This window comes from Gekko japonicus, unplaced genomic scaffold, assembly GCF_001447785.1.
Source record: "Gekko japonicus isolate JY-2015 unplaced genomic scaffold, Gekko_japonicus_V1.1 scaffold190, whole genome shotgun sequence".
NCBI lineage: Eukaryota > Metazoa > Chordata > Lepidosauria > Squamata > Gekkonidae > Gekko > Gekko japonicus.
The window spans coordinates 414,387-436,447 of record NW_015160841.1 but is presented as its reverse complement, the minus strand read 5'-3'; the positions used below and the strand labels follow the sequence as shown (position 1 = coordinate 436,447).

Sequence of the window (22,061 nt, the reverse complement as noted above, 5' to 3'; positions counted from 1 at the left end):
TCAGATAGTCTTCCTTGACTTCACTATAGGCAGAGACTTAGGGCTGTCAACTCCAGGTTGGGAAATTCCTGGCTATTTGAGGGTAGAAGTAAGACACAGGGAGGGGAAAACAAACCTGACCCAAAAGCTGGAATCAAGAACCACTAGGGTAAGAAAGAAGTCAAATAAAGGGACAATATTAAACACCTAGCTGAAACTTTTACAAAAATACATGTATTTATTAGAAAGACAGTTAAAAACATATAAGGACCCAATGAAAGCCTCGTAAATAGGTAAAGGTTGCCTAAACACAGGGGCCAATACACATGACCTGACGTGTTTCAGCCCTATTGGGGCCTTCTTCAGAGGTCAAACAATATTGAGGTACACGTAACTTGAGGACACTCTAGGTCTGACTTAGATAGCACACAGGTGCTTTTTGGACCGAAATTGGAAGATGTTTTAATTCAACAACTGTGCATTTGGCACAAGACACATGACTTTCATCTTTTGAGGCCTCACAAACATGAGGCCTCTTGTGTCTTTAGATCTTGCTGCTTAACCTTCCTTTTCTTGGTTCAGTATTTCTTGATTGGTTATCTTATTGTAATATGTATTCCAGTTCCACACAACCCTCCAAAGAAGTAAATTTAAACACTTCATTAATATTTTAGTAAGAATTTTATGATCAATACCCTATCTATAATTAGCATCAGCCTATGCCTCTTTTACAAAATAGGGTGAATAAGAGTAAATTTTTTGAAAGAATATAAGATTTTTTAAAAAATTATTTAGACTGGAGGGAATTATGTTTTCCACAAGAAGTATCTTTTAAAAACAAACTGGCTTAAAGTGGAATCTGGAATTAATGCAAATGCATAATCTTTGAACTGAACTCATGACCTTGTTAAGACTGTTGGTCATAGTATCTCAAAAAAGTATTTCAGAGTTGGAGAAAGTACAGAAGAGGGCAAGCGCAAGGATTAGAGTTCGAGCATCTTTCCTGTGAAGAAAGGGTGTTTTCGGTCTAGAAAAAAAGATGGCTTAAGGGGGGATTATGGCAGGTTTATAAAAAATGTCTTGAGGTAGAGAAAGTGGATACAGAGAGCCTTTTATCCCTGTTCTGTAATACTAAAGGAAATCCTTCCGTACTCAAGTAATTAAATTATGGCATTTGTAGAACAGACAAAAGAAAATACTCAACGACTAATTAAATTTCAGAATTTGCTGTCATTGTATGTAGTGATGGCCACAAACATAGACAGCTTTAGAAGAGGGTTAAATGGATACATGGAGGAGGCCTCCATCAATGGCTGCTAGCCGTGGGGACTAAAGTGAATTTCCATATACCAGTCCAAAAACACTTCTGCTATACCCAGGGGCTGTAGTTTCACTGGGAGGGATGCCATTCCTGTCCTGGACCGCTGATTCTATTCCTAGGGACCATTATTCCAGTCCCAGAACATTCCTGTTACTCCCAGGAGCCATCATTTCACAGGGGGGGGAGGTGTCTCATTCTAGTCACAGAACACTTCCACTCCCAGGGGCCATCATTCCACTACCAGGGCTGTCCTTCCATTCCAAGTACACTGATTTTATTCCTAGGGACTGTCATTCCAGTCCCAGAGCATTGATTCTATTCCTAGGGACTGCCATTCCAGCACAAGAACATTTATGCAACTCCCTGGGGCCATCATTTCATTGAGGGGAAGGAGCTGTCGTTCCAGTCCCAGGACACTTCTGCTACTCTCAGGGGATGTTATTCCACTGGGGGAGCGGTGGCTGTCATTCTGGTCCCAGAACACTGAATTTATTCCTAGGGAACCATCATTCCACTATGGGACCTGCTTTTCAGTCCCAGGACACTACTTCTACTCCTAAGGGCCGTCATTTCACTGAAGTGGGGGCTGTCATTCCCCTCCAGGAGCATTCTTAGGTGGAGCAACATCCCCCGGGGGGGGGGGGGCTGTCATTCCAGTCCCAGAGCACCGATTCTATTCCTAGGAACTGTCATTCCACTGGGGGGCTGTCATTCCAGTTCCAGAGTATTGATGCTATTCCTAGGTACTGTCATTGGGGGGGGGGGTTGTTCCAGTCCCAGAGCACTTCTGCTACTCCTAGGGGCTGTCAATCCAGTCCCAGAAAACTGATTCTATTCCTAGAGACTGTCAGTCCACTGGTGGAGGCCGTCAGTCCAGTCCCAGAGCACTGATGCCATTCCCAGGGACTGTCATTCTACTCTGTGACCTATCATTCCAGTCCCGAAAACCTTCATTAAAAATCCATTCTGCATTTTCATTGCAAGTCTTTTTGCGCTGTAATGTATTTCAGTGGAGCCCATGCAAGTCAACTGGCATTCCTGGCTTCCATGATCTCTCATGGGCCTTTAAACCACTCCCATTGTTTCCAGTAGGCAATCCTGTCATTCCTTTCATTGCACCCTTCTAAGTGCAACAACGTCAATGGGTATTAACTCTGCTTGGGAAAACACTGCTGTGACTGTTCTAAAATAAGCCTGTCACGCTCCCTCGCTCCTCCTTGGTCACAGGACACTTCCCGTCCTTCAGCCAGCCCTTCCACCACAGGCCCCTGCTCACTGTCGGCTGTAATCTGAACAGAGCGGTAGGATCCTTTGCTGTGAAACCAGAAAGATCCTCATAAAGTATGGTAAACAACTCAAATGAAAAAGTAATACCGAAGAAATACTATGTGTGTGTGTGTGTGTTGTAATTCTAGGTGATTTTTCAAGATTTTTATGTTGCCTGTGGGCATGTCTGTATTCTTGCAAACAAGGGCATCTCTGTATTCTTCCTAGAAAATCCTTTATTTTGTCACTAACAGAAAAGGTTTATAGGTTTTCTAGTTAGTGTAATTATCAGCAGTCATGTCAGTGATGTCATAGAGGAATCTGCAAACAGTTTCTCCACTTCTGATACGTGGTTGATGAACTTTCCCCCAACATAGTAGTGAAACAACAGCTCCTTTTCCAATCCCAAAGTGGTGCATTTGCAGTGCTGTTCTAAGCAAAACGGCCAGATCGGAGTTGGGCAGTGCCTTTGAGGCCAACCAGATGTTTAGGGGCTAAGCTTCCGAGGGTCAAAACTCCCTTCATCATCCTAAGCAGAGTTATACCCTTTTAAGTCCGCTGTCTTCAATGGACTTAGAAGGCTATAATGCTGCTTCAGCTTACCCTGTTACTGTACCTGGTTTCTGAAGTTAGTTTCTTTAGCCAATATTTATTTATTCTTCAGGCATGGAATTTCCCTTTCATTTTAGCAGTGAATTAACTGCAGTTGGACATTGGATGAAGAAAGATAGGGCACATTTTAAAAGGCAAAGGAAAGCTGTCCTTATTTCCAGAATAAAAATCTTTGCAGAGAGAACATTGTTGTGATATGAGTAAGCAGGTTCTTAAAAATATATTGGTGTAATGCTTTCTCTCTGTCCCCTTCCCCATTCTACAATTGAAGGCCTTCCAATTTTTATCTGCACGGCTGCTGATAGGAATATGACCACTGAATATGAAGCCAAAGGGGTTCTTCTGCAGCATCTCGAATGGAAACTGCCCAGGTAATGTATGAACCACACCATTAAAGGTCACACAGACTGTTTTGAGCTCTGGGAGAGAACTGTTCTTCAGTAATGTTCAGTTCAGTTTATTCGGTATATCACCAGCCCAATTACAGACAATACAAAAAGGGTACCAATAATATATATAAGATATTTAAATATAAAACTGCGTTTAATCTGCGTATGTTACTTACAACATTACTAAAACCAGAGGTCATTTCGGGGGGGAACGCGGGGGAACGCAGCTCCCCCGGGTGAGGTACGGGGGGCGGGGCACATGACGAAGCCCCGCCCCCTGCTTCCGGCCGCCCCGCTTCCGGCCCTCATTCAGCCAGGAGGAGGCAGGAGAAGAGGGAGGGTAAGTTGCTTCCTCCCTGCCTCTCCCCACCCCTGCCTGCCTGGGGCCAGGGAGGGCCTTCGCGGGGCTTCCTTGCACTCCCGCCGGCCTTGCAGGTCCACCGCCGGGCCCCTCATAGGGCTCGGCAGTGAAGCTGCAAGGCCGGCGGCGGTGGCCGGGACCATTGGGTGCGGGGTGTGTGGCCTTATGACACACTTCCGGTGATGTCAGGGGGTGTGGCCTTATGACACACTTCCGGAGATGTCAGGGGGTGTGGCATATGCTAATGAGTTATGCTAATGAGTTCCCCTAGCTCTTTTTCTACGAAACGACCCCTGACTAAAACTCTAAATTTCTACAATACTCTATCAACTGTTATTCAACTGTTGAGTAAGTATTATAGGGGTTATACAATTCTATCCCCATCGTCTAAATCTTCTGGATTCTTTCTAAAATTGTACTACATGTGCAGCACGTATTTTTTGGGCTATTGCTAGAAATTTAGCACAATTTATTATGATCTGTGGAGCAGGATCAAATAATAGCTTCCTACTTATCTCCTTGTCCAAGTATCCGTGGTTCCTCCTTATAACAGGATGAATAATTTTTACTCTGGTGGTTTCATAAAATGTACAGTGGAGTAAAATATGTTTAATTGTTTCAACTTTCCCTGAACCGCACGGGCATAGTCACTCAGACAAAGGCACCTTTATAAAGAAGGCTTTATACCGGCCTTCTAACACCGCCGAAGGATAGATGTTACATCGTGCCAGGGAGTATGCCCTGCGGTGAGAGGGAATCTCTAATAGTGGTAAATACACTGCGGGAGCAACTATATCTTTTGTTTCCTTTGGGGCCAAAAAAGTCGACACTTTAGCAATATCACTTTGCCTTTCGGTGTCATATATTCTTTGTTTAACAATAGCTCTAGCTTGCTCTAGTGGCATTATCTGTAGCGACTCAGAAGAGAAACCAAGCAGATGTATCTTATGGTATACAGCACTAAGCCAATTAGAGCAACAGCTGTCTGTGAGAATTAGAGCAGTGATATCAGATGGTCTGTGGCATAACCTTAGCCAAGCATTTATGGAGGCTAAAGTTATCTCCAATCTGGCCTCCAATCTGATCAGCCCAGTTTCTAGAGAAAGTCTTGGCGCTCTGCCGTGACCTCCCCGCCACAATTGATACAGTGTGCGAACTTGAGGCCCCTTGCACGCCTTTGGAGTCGGGTTTAGTGAGTTTTGGCCCACTCAGCCTGGAAGAAGTTGACAGATTGCTTGTATCTGTGTGCCCAACCACATGCGATCTTGACCCATGCCCCTCTTGTCTCATTAAAATGGGTCACGAGGGGTTTCGAGGTGCCCTGTGGGAGATTGTCAACAAGTCTCTCTCGGAGGGATGGTTCCCCGGGGCACTCAAGGAAGCGATGGTCCGCCCTCTCTTGAAAAAACCATCTTTGGACCCGGCCGAATTGGCCAACTATCGGCCGGTGTCCAATTTGCCCTACTTGGGCAAACTTATTGAGAGAGCGGTGGCGATACAGCTACAGGGCTTTCTGGATGACGCTTATGTCCTTGATCCCTTCCAGTCCAGCTTTCACCCTGGTCATGGAACGCAGATGGTATTGGTTGCTCTGACTGATGACCTCTGTAGGCATCTGGATCGTGGTGGTGTGGTGGCACTGTTGTTGTTAGATCTGTCGGCCACGTTCGATATGGCCGACCACCAGTTGCTATCCCACTGCCTCACTGACGTGGGGATTCAGGGGCTTGCCCTTCAATGGTTGGCCTCTTTTCTCCAAGGTCAGGGACAAAGGGTGGTGATAGGGGCTCAGCGGTCGCGGAGGTGGCCTCTCAAATTTGGGTACCTCAGGGGGTGGTGCTATCCCCGATGTTGTTTAACTTCTACATGTGCACCCTTGCCCAGATTGCCCGGAGTTGTGGGCTTGGGTGTCATCAATATGCAGATGACACCCAGCTTTATCTGATGCTGGGCCGCTGGTCGGACTCCACCCCAGATGACCTTCACCGGGCATTACAGGCTGTGGCTGGTTGGCTCAGACTGAGTCGGCTGAAACAAAACCCGGCAAAGACGGAGGTCCTGGGGCTGAGTCAGATCCGTCCAGGGTTGGGGCTCCCTCTCTCGACCTTCGATGGGCGCCTTTGGTGCCGGCATCAGAGGTTAGGAGTTTGGGTGTGCTCCTGGACTCCTCCTTAACGATGGAGGCCCAGGTAGCAGCCACTGCCAAGTCGACCTTCTACCATCTTCGGCTGGCATGGTGGCTGGTCCCCTTCCTCGACCATGATGACCTGGCCACAGTGATCCATGTGATGGTCACCTCAAGGCTAGACTACTGTAACGCTCTCTACATGGGGCTGCCTCTGTCGCAAATTTGGAAGCTGCAACTAGTGCAGAATGCTGCAGCCAGGCTGCTGATGGGTATCCCTAGACGGGATCACATCCGGCCTGTGCTGAAAGCGCTGCACTGGCTGCCAGTGACGTACTGGATTCGCTTTAAAGTGCTGGTTCTTACCTTTAAAGCCCTATATGGCCAGGGTCCGGCCTACCTAAGGGACCGTCTTTCCCCGCATGTTCCCCCAAGGGCCCTACGGTCGGGGAGCCAAAACCTCCTGGATATCCCAGGCCCCAGGACCATCAAACTTGCTGTGACCCGGGCCAGGGCATTCTCGGTGGCGGCTCCTACCTGCTGGAATGAGCTCCCAGAAGAGATCCGGGCCCTGAGGGACCTTGTGCAGTTTCGCAGGGCCTGCAAAATGGAGCTCTTTCGCCAGGCTTTTGAGTAGGAGCCGCCGCCACCATTATTCCACCAACGTTTTTTCCATCTCTACCACCGCTGGTGCGGGTATCATCGGGGGTGTGAGACGTCCCTGGCGGATGACAAGGTTGTACGGACATATACTGCTGTTGTTCTGTTATAACGTCTTCAGAACACCATCTTGGTTTTATGATTCGGAGTGAGTATTGGAGCACCAATATTTTTAATAACTGTATTATGTTGTATTATTGTATTTTTATACTGTTCTTACTGTTTTAATCTGGCATTTATACCCTTGTTAGCCGCCCTGAGCCTTCAGGGAGGGCGGGATACAAATCTAAAGAATAAATAAATAAAATAGTCGTAAACTGGCGTTGGAAGCACTAGTTGAGAAACAAAAAATAGATCTTAAGAATTTAGACTGTGTCTTTTCCAGGGGTGCAAAACTTGAGGAGGGTGGGCCCAGCATAATGCCGTATAGCAACTGTGGTATTGTTTTAGCTGAGTATAGTTTAAGCCCAACTGGTATAAAATGACCCCCTTTTGTTGAAATGAATTTGATGATACTATTTGCGGTCTTCCGTCCCATATTTGTCAAAAATTCATGATGGTTATTTCTTGACCCTGTAGATTGAAACATGACCCCTAGATATTTGAAGGCTGAAACCTGCTCTCGGCTATGGCCCTTTATGCTCCACGTCCCTAATTTGGGCCTCTTTTGAAAGGACATCACTATGGTCTTCTGGTAGTTGATTTCTAATAAGTTGGAATCACGATAGGTACCAAGCTGTTTTAATGCCCTTTTAAGGCCTACTGGTGTTCTAGATAAAAGGGCCATGTCATCTGCATACAGTAAGGCTGCGATACAACAATTTGCCAAAGTAGGGGGATGTGTGTCAACCATTTCAAGGCTTTTCATCAGATCATTTATATATAGTTCAAGTTCAAGTTAGCCTTTATTGGCATAAAATAACAGTACAAGTTATACAATTTTAGGAAACAGTTAAAACACCTATAAAAATCTATGACTCGATATTGTGCAATTAGGAGCTGATAAGGATGTTATATCTCTAGGAACCTTTGGCACAGCTTTAAAGCCAAACAGAGAAACTTAGCCACCTTCTCAGTGGTGTCAGGACCGAGATCTTTTAAAAGTCTGTGGACCTTGAGGGCATCAGAGCAATCCGCCATACTGGTTAGGATAGAATATAGATAAATATTCCTTAAGTCCACATACAGATTACAATGCAGGAGAACATGTGAAATAGATTCCACGCATCTCTTTCTGCAGGGGCAGTATCTGGCCGAATGCGAAACCTTGTTAAATCTGCCATATAAAATGGCAGAAGGCATAGCATTACACCTGGCCAGGGTAAACGCTCTGTATTGAAACTTTATAGCCCTGCCATACACATTCTTCACACTTCCATGATGGAAGCTAGGCCAGCATGCCAGAAGCTCACGTAGCTGATGGAGAAGCTGGAGTTGGGGGCCATGTGACTGCAGGCGTGGTTTCCAAACTTCCAGCCTATCCCCAGTTGTACCCATGACAACTAACAAATTGGACACACCTATGTCCACTCCAAGCGGCTGATGGCCACAGCTGATTGAGACTGAAATTGGGCTATATCTGTTCAGACCCAATGAGAGAGACTCTCTCTGTCCCTTGTTCTGTTCGGCTTTTGCTTTCTTGGTCTCCTGTTGTTGCCTGTTTATTGCACCTGGACCTCTGGAAGAGACAAAGGACTGCTTTGTGACTTGAGCACATGGAATAATGATGGGCTTCCTCTTAAAAATCCCTTGGTGCTACTGGATTATCACAATGGACTGTCCTGGATTGATCAATGTTCCTGTCATGGTAAATATGAAGCATTATGTTTAGTTAAGGCAAACTGCCTTAGGTTTCTTATTTTGTAATCTCTTAGTCTGTGCTAAGATCTGAACGGAATAAAAACTTAGTCTTGTTTCTACCTGGTCTCTGATGTTGTAACTGGGATTCCAAGTCTATTTCCTGTGCCTACCTGGCCACACGCTACCATTGAGCATTAAGTGTACATCTCTGGGAATGAGGTGCTAATGTGTTAAGCCCTAGATGCCAGCTGAGAGATCTGAATCTCTGCTCTGAGCTGGAGGGGATTATAGAATACTGAGAGATTCTGGTGGCTTATTGTTCTGAAATCCAGAGAGGGTAGCCTACCTCTCTGGGTTGTTGTTAATGTATTAAGTATAGGATTCCCTCTCATTCCTGGACAGGCTTGGGGGGCAGAATCCTATACAATGTCCACCGCCTGCTTTCACAATATTATCTCTAGGGGGGGACACTGGTGTCTGGGGCTGGGCTCAAAGCCACCCTCGGAACCTCACAACTGCTCATCCTCAGTGGCAAAGCCATCTCTGGAGCTGCTGCCCCCCTTGCAGGCCCGCCTTGGCACTGCCAAGCCAGGAAGACCTACAGCCCCCCCAGAGCCCAGCTGCCCAGTCTTATCTTGGGCAAGGCCATCCATGCTGGACCAAGGCAAGAAAAGGCTGGAGCCCAGGGAGGAGAGACCCAAAAACGCAGGCAGTGCAAGCCTATGGGAGGCAATTGGCCCCGCTCCCAGCTCTTGCTACAGGGAGACACTCTGGGAGGGCTGGCTCAGGTCAGCAGGGCTGGAAGGCACTCAGGAGGGGAGAGCAACGCTGGGGGCTGACAGTCCAAGGTGGCTTCCTCCAGGGAGCAGAGTCTGAAGCTCGCCCTGATTTGGTCTCCGACAGCCCATCTTCCCTGATGGTGGGATGGGCACACCCAATGCCAATGGTAGGCTGGGGAGGCGGGGTTTGGGATGGGACCAGGGCCGACCAGACCCACTGACAGACATGCCTCCTTGAAGGGCAGATGCTGGCCCCAGGGGCGGGTCCCGGCAGGGGAGTGGAGAGCTTAAAAGGGCCCTCCAATCAGCAAGCCGGGGAGGAAGGAGCCCTGAGGGCTCAAAGTCAGAGAATGGAGTCCCTCGGGGCAAAGGAGGAGGAGGACAAGGGTGAGCCACACCCCCCCCCCCAGTTCTGAGGCTTGTGGAGCCCTGGCTTGATGGACCGGTGGAACAACAAAAGGACGTGTACCTCCTGGGGCGCAACCTGGGCTTGACAAGCTGCTGCTTTTTCTCTTGCTTTCTCCATCGCTGTCACTACATTTTTTTGAAAAGCTAGAATTAATTGCAAGTTGCCATGTTGGCAACCTTTCACTGTTTCAATGTTTACTGCCTTCCCATATGATGGAAGCAACTGCTATCTGGATCTGCTGTCAGATTGGTTTTCCGAAGGGTGAGATCCTGGAAGCTGGGATTTGTATGAAAGAAGTGTGGGTGGTCACAGTGGTCTGGCAGAGTGAGAAGGCAGTTCTGTGACAGTTTGAGTGACATGCTGTCTTCCTGCACACTTCCCCCCCCCCCCCGCAAAGCAGAAATTCTTTCAGAGTTCTAAGAGGAAAAGCTGAAACCTAAGAGTTTATAATCAGTCCATTGGGTATCTAGGGGTATTCATACCCAGAGGAAGTCTTGTTACAGCCAAACGTGATTTGACATTTTGGTCTGTTTTAAGGCTATCTTCTTTTGGGTGGGATTAATGCCATCACACTGTTGACCAATGCTCCCTCTAAGCTGTGGAGTCCTGTGAGCAAAAATTCTGCTTAGTGAGCTACTGGCATTAAAGTTGTGAGCTGGTGATTTGGCTGCTGCATAAGTTAGTTTGCTCTGGAGCCCTCCTTCCTGAGCCAAGACAAAAATGTGTGAGCCGGAGGCTGAAAAACTGTGAGCTAGCGCACACTAACTCAGCTTAGAGGGAACACTGGACGCAACTATGGGTGAGTCTTTTTTTTTGTACCGTTTGTTTCCCGTGCACTTAAACGAGGGATCGATGAATTGCACCTCCACTGCTGTTGACCTTGCACTAAATTTAAGGTTTTGTTCTGTAATATACAGAATTTTATGTCAGATAAAATGCTGAAACAATGGCAGAAATTGTAAATGAAGAAAGAAGTGGGGAAAGAAAAACCCCAGGGATTTAACCACAGCACAAGACAAGTGCTAGAATGGAGACTGGGGGACTCCAAGTGTGAAGCTTTATCACTCCTCTGCTTACAGACTTGCATGGAGAGCTGAACTGGTAGAACCAGTGTTTTTGAAAGTGCTCTTATTTGCATGGCTCTGACTAGATAAGAAAACATTTTATGAAGACATTTATATTATTAATGATACTCAGGATATGGACTTTGTTTAGGACTGAACTTTTGCCATGTTTCTCTGCATTTGTGTCTGTAGGGGCACAGAATTTAATCTATATCAGTTATTAGGAAATTCTCACATCTAGGCTTCCTTGTTGTAATGATCGAATAAGTAGCAATAAGGCGGTTTCTTACAATGACATCTCTGCTAGAAGAAAATTTCTCTTTTGGTGAGAAATTTTCCATCATTTCAAATGAAAGAACCAAAGTTTTAATGGAAAGGACAGATTCTGAGAGTGTGATAAAGGGCTTATTTTCTAGAGTCTACTATGAGTAACGAGAACTTGGACATAAGATGTGCAAATGGCATGTAAAGATCTGTTTTGTGAAATCAGTCTGGAAGTAGAGAGGTTTCAGACGGACCAACCAGTGGCTACCCAGCTTCGCAGCCATGTTACGTGAGCACACTTGCGTAGCCTCTGAATACACAAAAGGCAGCGCATGAATGTGCCAGTGCAGATCATACCGGATCTGAGCAGTCAGCAAGCCAGGGAGGTAGGAAATGGGCCAAGAAACAGGCAGAAGGCAAGCCTGTCCACGCAGTAGGGTTCCGCCATAGAACTCCTCCCTCTTCTGCCAGCAGCTGGCGTCAGCAGAGGAGGCCATTCCCCCCCTCAGTTCCTCCTCCTCCTCTCTACAGCGTTCCGTATTCTGGTGCACTGCCTTCCCAAGGCTTTCCTGACCATCAGAGAGGATTTGGGGTCCAAAAGTAACTTCTAAGAAACACGACAAGGTGTTTAAAAAAGAAAAGCAGAACTACAACCTAGCAGCATAGAGCCAGCAGAACTCACCTGGGTGGCATTTTGGTTGCTTGAGTGCCCATGGTCACCTTTATGGAAGAACCTAACGTGTTTTCCCGTGTTCTGTTTCTAGATGCTCCTGCCCGACTGAGGCAAAGGAGGCATTTCACTCAGTGTCCCGAGGAGTACCAGCACTACTGTGTGAAGGGGCGATGTCGTTACGTTGCAGCCCGAGAAACACCTGCGTGCATGTATGTGGAGGATCCAAAGTACAAAAATATAGGGGGGGGGGCGCAGAGGGAGGGAGCAGCCATTTCCCCCAGGACTCAATTCTGGCAGGACAGACTTTCTGGAAATACTTGGCTGGGGCCATATTCGGTTGTGGAGTCTGATCTTCCTTGGACACTCATTTCAGTTCTGGAATTTATTCCAGAGTGTCAGATGTTTTGGAACGTCTAGCACCATGGCTCACTGTTAAAAAAGGCACATGAAGCATTTTAGTCTGTTCCAAGGCCGGGTCTTCTCCACCAAGCTGATTTCAGTGTCAAAGAGGTGCTCCAGTGCCCAGGGGAAAACTCTTCTCCTTCCACGTTGCAGTGTTTCAGAGGGGAAGAGGATCCATCGGGTTTGGACTTGTGAGATCCCGGGCCTCTCCCTACACTGCTTGGTGCACAGGATTCTTCCAGGGGTGTGACTGGGAACAGACCTCAAGCAGACCAGGGGAGAAGGTACCAGCTGAGTAGGAAGATCCTGGGTTCCAGTACATGTGCAGTACCTCAGTGTTGCCATCCTCCCCTCCCCCCAGCTTTGAGGACGATGGGGAGCTCTGTGCTTGAGGACCACTTCTGATTTCACCCCAAGAATAAATGGGGGAGGAATTACGAAGAAACACATTTTAAACTACAGTGCAATCCTGCCCTTGCCGAATGCAACTTCAGCATATAAAATGGGAACTGCCAGGGCTGCCTTGGGTTGGTTCCTCGCTCTCTGATCCGGGGAACCCCGGAGTTTATCAGCAGGTTTTCAGTGGGCTGGTCACTAACAGCAGCCCAGGAGCCCTCAAAAGTGACTGGTCTCCTTCCCTTGCCATGTGAAAGCCAGCGTCAGGCAGCGTGAGAAACAGGCAAACCACCCTTAATGACACTTGCGACATTTAAACAATTAAAATACAATAATATTGAGATGGGGGGAAATGGATTTAAGAGGAGAGTCAGGGTGCTTACACATTAACTTGGGCTTTCAAAAAACACAAAACAAGTTTAAGTTAAGGTGACAGCCCTAACTTTTGTGGTACGTAAGCAAGTGGTTAAGGCACGGAACTGCAGGCTGTGGAAGGTTCAGCAGTTCGAGACCCGAGTGCCGCATGACGGAGTGAGCTCCCGTCTCTAGTTCCAGCTCCTGCCAACCTAGCAGTTCGAAAGCAAGAAATTGCAAGTAGATAAATAGGTACCACTTCGGTGGGAAGGTAACAGCGGTCCGTGCGCCTTGGTGTTTAGTCATGCCGGCCACATGACCACGGAAACATCTTCGGACAGCGCTGGCTCTTCGGCTTTGAAATGGAAATGAACACCGCAACCCTAGAGCAAGGGAAACCTTTACCTTTAAGCAGCAAGAAGCCCCCTCTCCAGTCTCCTGCTTGGTCTTCTCTCAGCAGCACCCGAACCATCCCCTGGGCTTTCCAACACCAACATCCTTTCTGTCCCATTTTTATCCCGCCCTTCTTCCATGAGCTCAGGGCAGCAGACATGGCTCTCCCTTCTCCTTTCATCCTCTTCCTCTGCAGGTTGGTAGAACAATGAAGCTCTGTTAGGCCCCCTACCTGTGGTCTGACCCTTTGCTTTCATTTGCATCCGGATGAGTGTTGCCTGTTAGGAGCAGCAATCCTGATAAATGTTGAGAAGGACAGAGGAGTGGGGCCAGGTGGGCACTGGAACAAAAGTCACAATGTGACACACACGTTGGCGACCTACACGGAGGCAGGGCACCTGTCCCAAACTGATGAGCAAACATGCGCAGGATTGGCTTCGCTACCAGGTTGCGAGCAGGTTGTCATTCACTAAAGTCCCTATGCAAGCTTTGCAAGATGTTTGCCAGAACTGAAGGTTTAGAATTTAAAATCCTACCTTTTATTAAAGCTAGATGTACCATTGACCCAGCTGAGGCCTAGCCCCTCCCTGAAACCTTTACTGAGGGGAGTTGCACAATGTTTTGAGTTTCTGTTTATGAAAGCAAAGATTTGCACCTGGGTCTCCCAGAGCCTAGTCTCTAACCACCTCCACCATTAAACCACACTGGCCATGAGTCTGACAGGGAAGGCCCTGCCTCTAGTTGCTCCTGTACCTCGCTTCAGAAGGCAGGGGAACGTGGAGCCGGGCCTCTCTGAAGTGATCTTTTGTCAATTCAGCATTACACTGTGGTCACCCCGGGTTTGGACCACCATTGCCCCAAGGTATATGAATCCTGTTTTACCATGGGCCTTCCCTCAATTCAGAGTGGCCCAGTGCAGATTTAGGTGTAGAATTTTTAACTCCGCTTCGATCCTCCCTGCCGCTTTCCCGCCATACCTAAGGCATTAACCCAGGGCAGGCAAGCAAATTGGAGTGGGACAAAACTAGTGCAGGAAATAACAGACAAACAGAGATAACAGCAGGATAAATGGCCACAAGTCGAACACAGAGAAAACCCGGGGTGATGTCCAAATGCGGAAAGGGCCTTTATTAATAGTAGGCTTATAGAGAAGCATCCTGGGAAATTTATCCCCAACAGGCTGTTAACTTCCACTGTCCTCCTTCTACAGCTGTGAGAGAGGTTTCACTGGTGCAAGATGTGAGAGGTTGGATCTGTTCTATCTGAGGGGCGACCAAGGCCAAATTGTGGTTGCTGCTTTGATAGCGGTGTTGGTGGTGCTCATCATCCTGGTGGCGGGCCTGTGCGCTTGTGCTCAGTAAGTATGCCCCGGAGAAAGCACAGACAGTTCTTAGAGATGTTTTGACTTCTTGCAGGATCAGGAAGCTTATTGGTAAACTGCTCCTCGTGCTCCAAATGTTACATTTTTTAAAAAAACAGACAAGCTGGTTATGACTGTTGGTGCGTTTTCTATGACTGACTATCCAGAATCAAGACCCACCTTTATCCTAACCACTTGTAATATTTTGCATTGTGTTTACCTTTAATATTAGTCTAAAGTATTCTGTCTAGATTTGTCTCTCTGTCTGTTATGTACGTGGACCGCCACCAGGGGTCCGCGGACAGGCCAGAGCTTGGATCCTAGAACAATGGAAACTTCGGATCCTGGATCCCCCAGCCCCAACCAATAGCCACCTTGGCGGGACATTCAAACCCTCCAATGGGAGTGGGGGGGGTGTTGGGTGGATATGTATATAGTTGGCCCTGTTGGCCGTTAGAGTCAGTCTTTGTCTGTGTTAAGTACAATAAACGTGTGCTACAGTATGTCGTCGTCCGAGTCCTCCATGCGGCGAACCCAGTACTTTTCAGTGGCGACGAAGGTGGGATTCGTACTTTTCACTGTCATTCCTTCTTCTCGTGCTTTGTCTCTATCAGCTTTCCCCTTCTACAGTCCACCTCTGTCTTAGCACCAAAGTGGGACCAAAGCCAGGTAACAACTCAAATTAAAAACAATAGTTTTCCACATGATAATAAAACCAAACAGTAAACCAGCCCCAAAGCCCAACCCTCCCTCCTCCCTCTCTCTCTGGCTGATTCTGCATTGGCTTTTCTTTCCATTGTTTTACCAAGCCCACGTTGGAACAGAAAAGGTGCAGCTCAAAGCCACATTCAAATACCCCGGGGCAACACCATACTGACTGCAAAGTCACCCCTGAACAGCCATAAATCTATGCAGAAGGTACCATAAAATCCGATGATCAAAGAAAGTGACAGCGGCATGCCAAGCAGAGGGGAATTTCTATTCCAATGTGGGTTTGGAATTCACTGCCACAGGAGGTGGTGGCAGCTGCAAGCATGGACGGCTTCAAGAGAGAATTGGATAAACATACGGAGCAGAGGTCCATCAGTGGCTATTAGCCACAAGGTATAGATATGAACTCTCAGTCTGGGGCAAGTGATGCTCTGTATTCTTGGTGCTTATGGGGGGGGCAACCGTGGGAGGGCTTCTAATGTCCTGGCCCCACTAGTGGACCTCCTGGTGGCACCTGGTATTTTTGGCCACTGTGTAACAGAGAGTTGGACTGGATTGGCCTGATCCAAAATTGGCTTCTTTTATGTTCTTATAACAACAGAGGGAAAAGCCAATGCAGAACTTCCCTCTGTCTCTCACCCCATCTTTCTCCAGAAGATGGCCATGACGCAGTCTATCTTGGCTAAGTCAGAAGCCCATCTGAGTCCTCGTGGCCCAGCGGTTCCTGTACAGGGCCTCAAATTATTGCCAGCAATAGGTGTTTCTTGCCGTGCCGAAAATCTTTGAGTGTACTGAACAGAGCTATTCTTTAGAAGCTTGTGTTCTGTTTTAGATCAATATGAGTGATTTTGTGTTAAGAAGGCAGTATGCAAAATCAAGAATTACACGATTGGTTGTTATCTCTGAGTAGGGGAAGGGGAGGGGAGAGTTTACAAACTCACTAAATTGAAGCTTTCTCTTGTGTGTTGCAAGTGCGTAACTCGTTTGTGCTCAGAATGCCCTGCAATACGTTGCTCATCCCAGAGCTGTTGTTTCCAAATAGATCTGTCGGTGGCAAGACACAGAAATCAACATGCAGTCATGTGGCTAAATTACAAATAAAGCCACAAGACTGAGTTTCTTTACTGAATTTGTGCCACATGAAGATATATCGTTTCTTCATTGGTGCTTGAGTACTGGGGCAGATTTGAGCTTAAAGGCTTGTTTATTTCACAAACACCAAAAAAGCCCAGTAGGTATTTTTATTGATTTCAGTTGGAGACGGCTTTTTTTGTAGAAAACGTCCAGCAGGAACTCATTAGCATAATAGGCCACACCCAGCAGCAGAAACTCATTAGCATATTAGGCCACACCCCTGACTGCACCGCTCATTAGCATTTTAGGCTGCACCCCCATGTTACCAGAAGTGTGGTCATCCAGCCACACCCACCTTTTGCTTGTTATTCTGTTTACCTTGTTTGTTGTCAAAACCCAGGGCTTTTTTGTAGCAGGTACTCCTTTGCATGTTAGGCCACACACCCCTAATGTAGCCAATCCTAATGAGTTTCTGCTGTTGGGTGTGGCCTGTTATGCTAATGAGTTCCTGCTGGGTGTGGTCAACTTGGGAGACAGCCGGAACTCCGTTCCTGTGCGTTCCTGCCCAAAAATAGCCCTGGTTGGAGATAACACAGGTCTCCTGACCAGTAATGTGCCTGAAAATATGAGTCACGAGAATGTTATACGCATTGCTCAACTGGTTGTGCTGATTGTATGATCGAAATACCTTCTGCATCATGGACTAATTTTGCCACTTGCTTTTCAAGTTACTGTCGAAAGAGGCGTCGGCAAGAGGAAGAGGAGGAGGAGGACGAAATGGGAGTGTTTGTTAAGGGACTACCTATTAAGACAGTGGATGTTCTGGAGACGGACGTTTCATAAAGGTAAGGGATCCTCAATAATTCTTCTTCAGTATATCTAAGATTTCTTTCCTTTTTTAAAAACTTTAATTTTTTAACAATGTCTCTTTTTTGCCGTCTAGAATGTCTTCTTCTTCTTTTTTTGCTATCTAGCTGACTGAAGTAAGCCATATCACCAACTCATTTAAATACCAGTTAAACTGTTGTTCACTTTTGTGTTATATACATGTATATATATAAAACTGTATGTATATTATATAAAACAGAAATAAAATCATTTTTAAAAAAAGAATTCTTCAGGCTAGGAATAAAATGGTAGGGAGGGCTTTTCTGTTGGTCCTCTCTTTCTCTCTCAACCAATCAGGTCAGTCCATTTCCAACATCTGTCCCAGGCAGGGGCTGAAATCCCTTTGGCCGGGCTTTCTGGAATGTGATTGACGGTTCCAATTCTATGTAGCTCCAGTTGGATACTTGTGGGGAGATACCCATGAAGGACTGGTGCTCCTTTAGAGAGGAGCCACTGGTCCAAGCAGCCAAGACTTTGAGACTATAACAGGCAGTACCTAGAATCCAAAACAAGGTGAAGGTGTCCAAGAGCCACTGTGTTTCTTGACGGGTAGCCTCTCAAGAGCCGTGGCAAACATCCTTTCAAAATTAGTTTCATATGGCATGGGTGTGTGTGTGTGTGTGTCAGCTATTCCAAGAAAAAAAATACAGATAACAACACTGGACTATTGCAAGCCCTTTCAGTGACGGCTTTTGGAGCCCAGCCAAATCTCCATGCCTCTGGTGACTTAAGAAGTAACTCAGCTGCTAGAATACTAGCTCAGCCTGTCCATCACATTTTGATCATCATCTTCCTCCTCCATAGAGTTCCAGGTGGCATGCATGGTTCCCTTTCCTCATTTAACCCTCGCAACAGCTCTGGGAGGGCAGGTTAGGCTGCGAGAGCAACCAGCCAAGGTTACCCTGAGAGCTTCACAGCAGTGAGGAGATCTGAATGTGGATCTCCAAGATCTTTGACATATTAATCACCACATCACAGTGGCCATCCTGAAGGGAAGCCCATCTCTGCTCTTCTATGCAATTAAGCGAAGAAGAAGAGATTGGACTTATACCTTGCCCTTCACTACCCGAAGGAGTCTCAGAGCGGCTTACAATCTCCTTTCCCTTCCCCTCCCCACAACAGACACCCTGTGAGGTAGGTGGGGCTGAGAGAGCTCTCTCTCGAGAACTGCTCCTGAGTGAACAGCTCTGAAGGAACATGTAACTGACCCAAGGTCACACCAGCAGCTGCATGTGGAGAAGTGGGGAATCAAACCCGGTTCTCCCAGATTAGAGTCTGCGCTCTTAACCACTGCACCAATCTGCATTAATTGGTAAAGGTAACCTTGCCCATTGTCCAGCGAAGAGATGGAACCATTAAGAAACTGCTCTCGCCACCCTGCTGGACCGACCCTTAATCCGGAGCAGGAGGATGCTTGGATCATAGCTGTATGAAACGTACATTACATTGGCTACATTCACGTAATGGTCACCAGCAGATCAATCCAAAACGTCTCTTTCCTGGAAGCTCTGCGTTACTGGACGTTGATTACAAACCAAAACAATCTGCTTTCAATCTCTGGTTGGCAATTGAGCAAGAAAAAAAACGGAGCCGTGTGGCACCATAAAAGCGACTGCCATCTTACTCCATCATGAGCTTCCATGGGCTATGGCCAGTGTGGTGCAGCGGTCAAGGGTAGGATCTGGGGCAGTCAGGTCCCAATCCCTGCTCTGCCATGGAAGCTTGCTGGGTGATTGAAATATGCTGGGTTCAGATGGGTTGAGTGATTAGCTCATACTTTATTAGTGGTTTCAGCTCAAACTAAAGACAACTCTAGCAGGGCCAGAGCCCTGCTTATACGCCCATAAAATGGCACACCCATCACACACCCACTCCCAACAATAGGCTATTTACAGAGGCACTCCTGGGTGACAGGTCCATCCCAGGATCCTAGCAGTCCATTGTTCTGTGTCCTCAAGCTGGGGCTGACGAGATTAGGCTCAGTACACAACAGTGAACTTGGGTCCATTGCATTATCTCAGCCTACCCTACCTCACACGGTTGTTATCAAGGGACTAGAGGTGACCCAGGATACAAATACTTCCCTGTTTGAAAGGACTTTGGATGGCAGGACTGTCTTTGCTTACAGACAGCTTCTTACTGATAAAAATGGACAACCATAACTAGAGACAAACCCAAGAATCAAAACATTGTGATGCGAGACACACACAGAGCATCACGCAGTTGGAACACAAGGCCATTCCACAACCACTACGATGCACAAAGTATATCTGAAGTGCGCGTGCACATGAAAGCTATGCCCAGAATAAAACTTCGTTGGTCTTAAAGGTGCCACTGGACTGAAACTTGGTTCGATTTCATTCCCAAAGCATTTAAGAGGGTGGCCCTTTTCCAAGGGATGCAGACTCCTTGCTGTGTTGAAGGACATTTGAGCTGCTCTAGCACAGACAGAAGTCTTCTGGCTGTTGAATAAGTCATGGACGTAAGCACATCAAAATACCTGGGTGTAATTGTGAAGCCTATTTCCTTAGAAGAGAGTAGAGCTTAACATGCATTGTGTTTTTTGTGTAGCTTTTCACACCACCTCCGGAACAGGCCCGTAGCTAACGTGGGGCCCACGGGGCCCGGCCCCATCGTGTTTCCTCTGGGCCACCTCCCTCCCGGGCTGTCCCCAAGGTACCTCAACTTGCCACCTGCACACCACGCTGCCTACAACCTGGCTGCCCGACAACTGAGCTCCTTGGGCACTCCAGAGAAGTGGAATCCTTCATCCCCAGAGCTGCCTCCCCACCCTCCCCTCCCTTTGAAACTCAGCCAAATTGCCGCCAGCTCCTGCCAGCTTCTCTTCCTCACCATCCACCCTCTCTTAACCACAGGACCGGTCTCTGTACTCCAGCCTGTGTGCGCTGGCTTTAAAAAACGCCTGCCTCCCCCCCACCACCAGAGGGTTACCTGGAACTTTTGATTAAATTAGCTCCCCCCCCCATGGCCCACTCCCCAAAAAAGTCCCTAGCTACAGGGCTGCTCCAGAATTACAGGAAATCCCATGAGCACTCCCTGCTTGTGAGGGAGTTGTTTTCTGAGAGTGCCCTCCACTGGTTTTTGCCACCCCTTGGTGTGGGGAACTGAAACGGTCAGCTTCTTCAGCTGCTCTTGTAACTTGCTCTTGGCCTTTTCTTCCACACAGGTTGAAAGAGAAGTGGCCATCGCAAGCACACCGGTTTTGTGAATGGACTCCTCGGACTCCGTGCCCTGGAGGCAGTTTCCCCCCCACCTTTTCTCCAGCGTCTGTTTCTCCACTTTGCACCAGTAAAAGATGCTACAAGACTGTTCTCAGATTGACTGATTGGTTTTTACAACATCTATATCCTGCCTTTCTGCCCTCATAAGGGGTCCCAAAGTGGCTAACAAATCAAAATGTACAGAATAAACTCACATTGTAAAATTAATAAAACCAACACACTATTAAAACAATTACAACCAGCTCTAAAATACATACAAAGACATAAAAGCAAGAATTAAAACATTGAGCAGGAAGGAGGGATCACTGAGGGAGTGCCAAACAAAACAGAAAAGTCCTCACATAAGCCAGTTTGGTGTAGTGGTTAAGAGCCGGGTTCGATTCCCCACCCTTTCCCATGATGCCAGCTGGTTGACCTTGGGTCAGTCACAGCTCTTTCAGAGCTCTCTCAGTCCAAAAAATAAGTCTAGCTCGCCACAAAAGAGCTAGAACTTAAGGCTTCCAGACAATCTTTGGATCTCCTGGCTGTACTACGGACAATGATGAAATAGTAAAAGAGAACAGGAACAAGTGCAGTTAACAGACTTACTAATAACAAATTGCCAAAACGCTAAAGAACACTTTTCTATTGCAGTGTATTGATGCACAAGTTGCCTATGGTTTGCATTCTGTACTTTTCTATTGTTACCACTTTATATACATTACTATCTACTACATGTTCTTTAGCCTTTGGGCAATTTGTTATTAGTGAGTCTGTTAACTACAGTTGTTCCTGTTCTCTTTTACTATTTCATTATATAATAGTGTAGTTAACATCTTTGTATGCTGTACTACAGACAATCAACAACCAACAGTACAGCACACAGTAAGAAATCGCAAAGAACAACAGAAAACAAATGTGAGCTGAATTACCCGCAAAAATATATATCCAAAAGGAGACTTCAACAAAGTGAAATGCACATATAGTCAGGAATGAATCTATTCATATAATCCATCATAGGAAAATACAGAAGCCAACAGAAATCCATAAAAGGAAAATACAGAGTCCAGAATAGATATCCAGCACTTTTCCTAGGTAGTTTTCAGTGTTTCAGACTTCTGGTCCTTCCTCAGGAACAAAGAACTATAGAAGTATAGGAACAAAGAACTATAGAAGTATAGAAGTATAAAAATACAATAATACTATTTTAACAATATTACTTATTAACAATATTTCAAAACATTGATCCCAATAATACAAAAGAGTCATATTAAATACATTATGTTATTATCACTGTTGCACAGAGTCTCATTAAATCTTACCAACTATTGGAAGTCTTTCCATTTCCTTATAGGACAATACTATTCAGTTTCTCTGTGTCACGCCGGGGGTCCTCCCCTGAGGGGAGGGGTGCCTCAGCCGTGTCGACAGATGTCCCACGGGGGGGAGCCAAAGCCTCAGAATTGAAGTGGAGAGAGTTGCGCCACTCTCAACGACACTTCTCGGAGTGACAGCTTACTCGGATTCTCGCTCTCTCGCTATTCCTATGCTCGTCACCTC

General features: G+C 46.8%; 1 protein-coding gene across 4 annotated transcripts; it reads left to right on the top strand.

Annotated features, from left to right (window-relative positions):
• The first annotated feature begins 2,525 nt into the window (after window positions 1-2,525).
• Window positions 2,526-20,758, top strand: BTC (betacellulin). Of its 4 annotated transcripts, XM_015419340.1 has the most exons (7): window positions 2,531-2,646; window positions 3,450-3,549; window positions 11,794-11,911; window positions 14,458-14,604; window positions 17,121-17,237; window positions 17,336-17,375; window positions 20,468-20,758. In XM_015419340.1, the coding sequence occupies exons 2-5, from the start codon at window positions 3,501-3,503 to the stop codon at window positions 17,233-17,235; spliced, it is 429 nt and encodes a 142-aa protein (XP_015274826.1). In that variant the 5' UTR covers window positions 2,531-2,646; window positions 3,450-3,500; the 3' UTR covers window positions 17,236-17,237; window positions 17,336-17,375; window positions 20,468-20,758. The 4 variants fall into 4 exon arrangements, with proteins under 4 accessions (XP_015274841.1, XP_015274826.1, XP_015274833.1 ...); XM_015419355.1 differs by lacking the exon at window positions 17,336-17,375 and having other exon boundaries at window positions 2,526-2,601; window positions 20,468-20,757; XM_015419347.1 differs by lacking the exon at window positions 17,336-17,375 and having other exon boundaries at window positions 2,531-2,641; window positions 20,468-20,757.
• The last annotated feature ends 1,303 nt before the right edge of the window (window positions 20,759-22,061 follow it).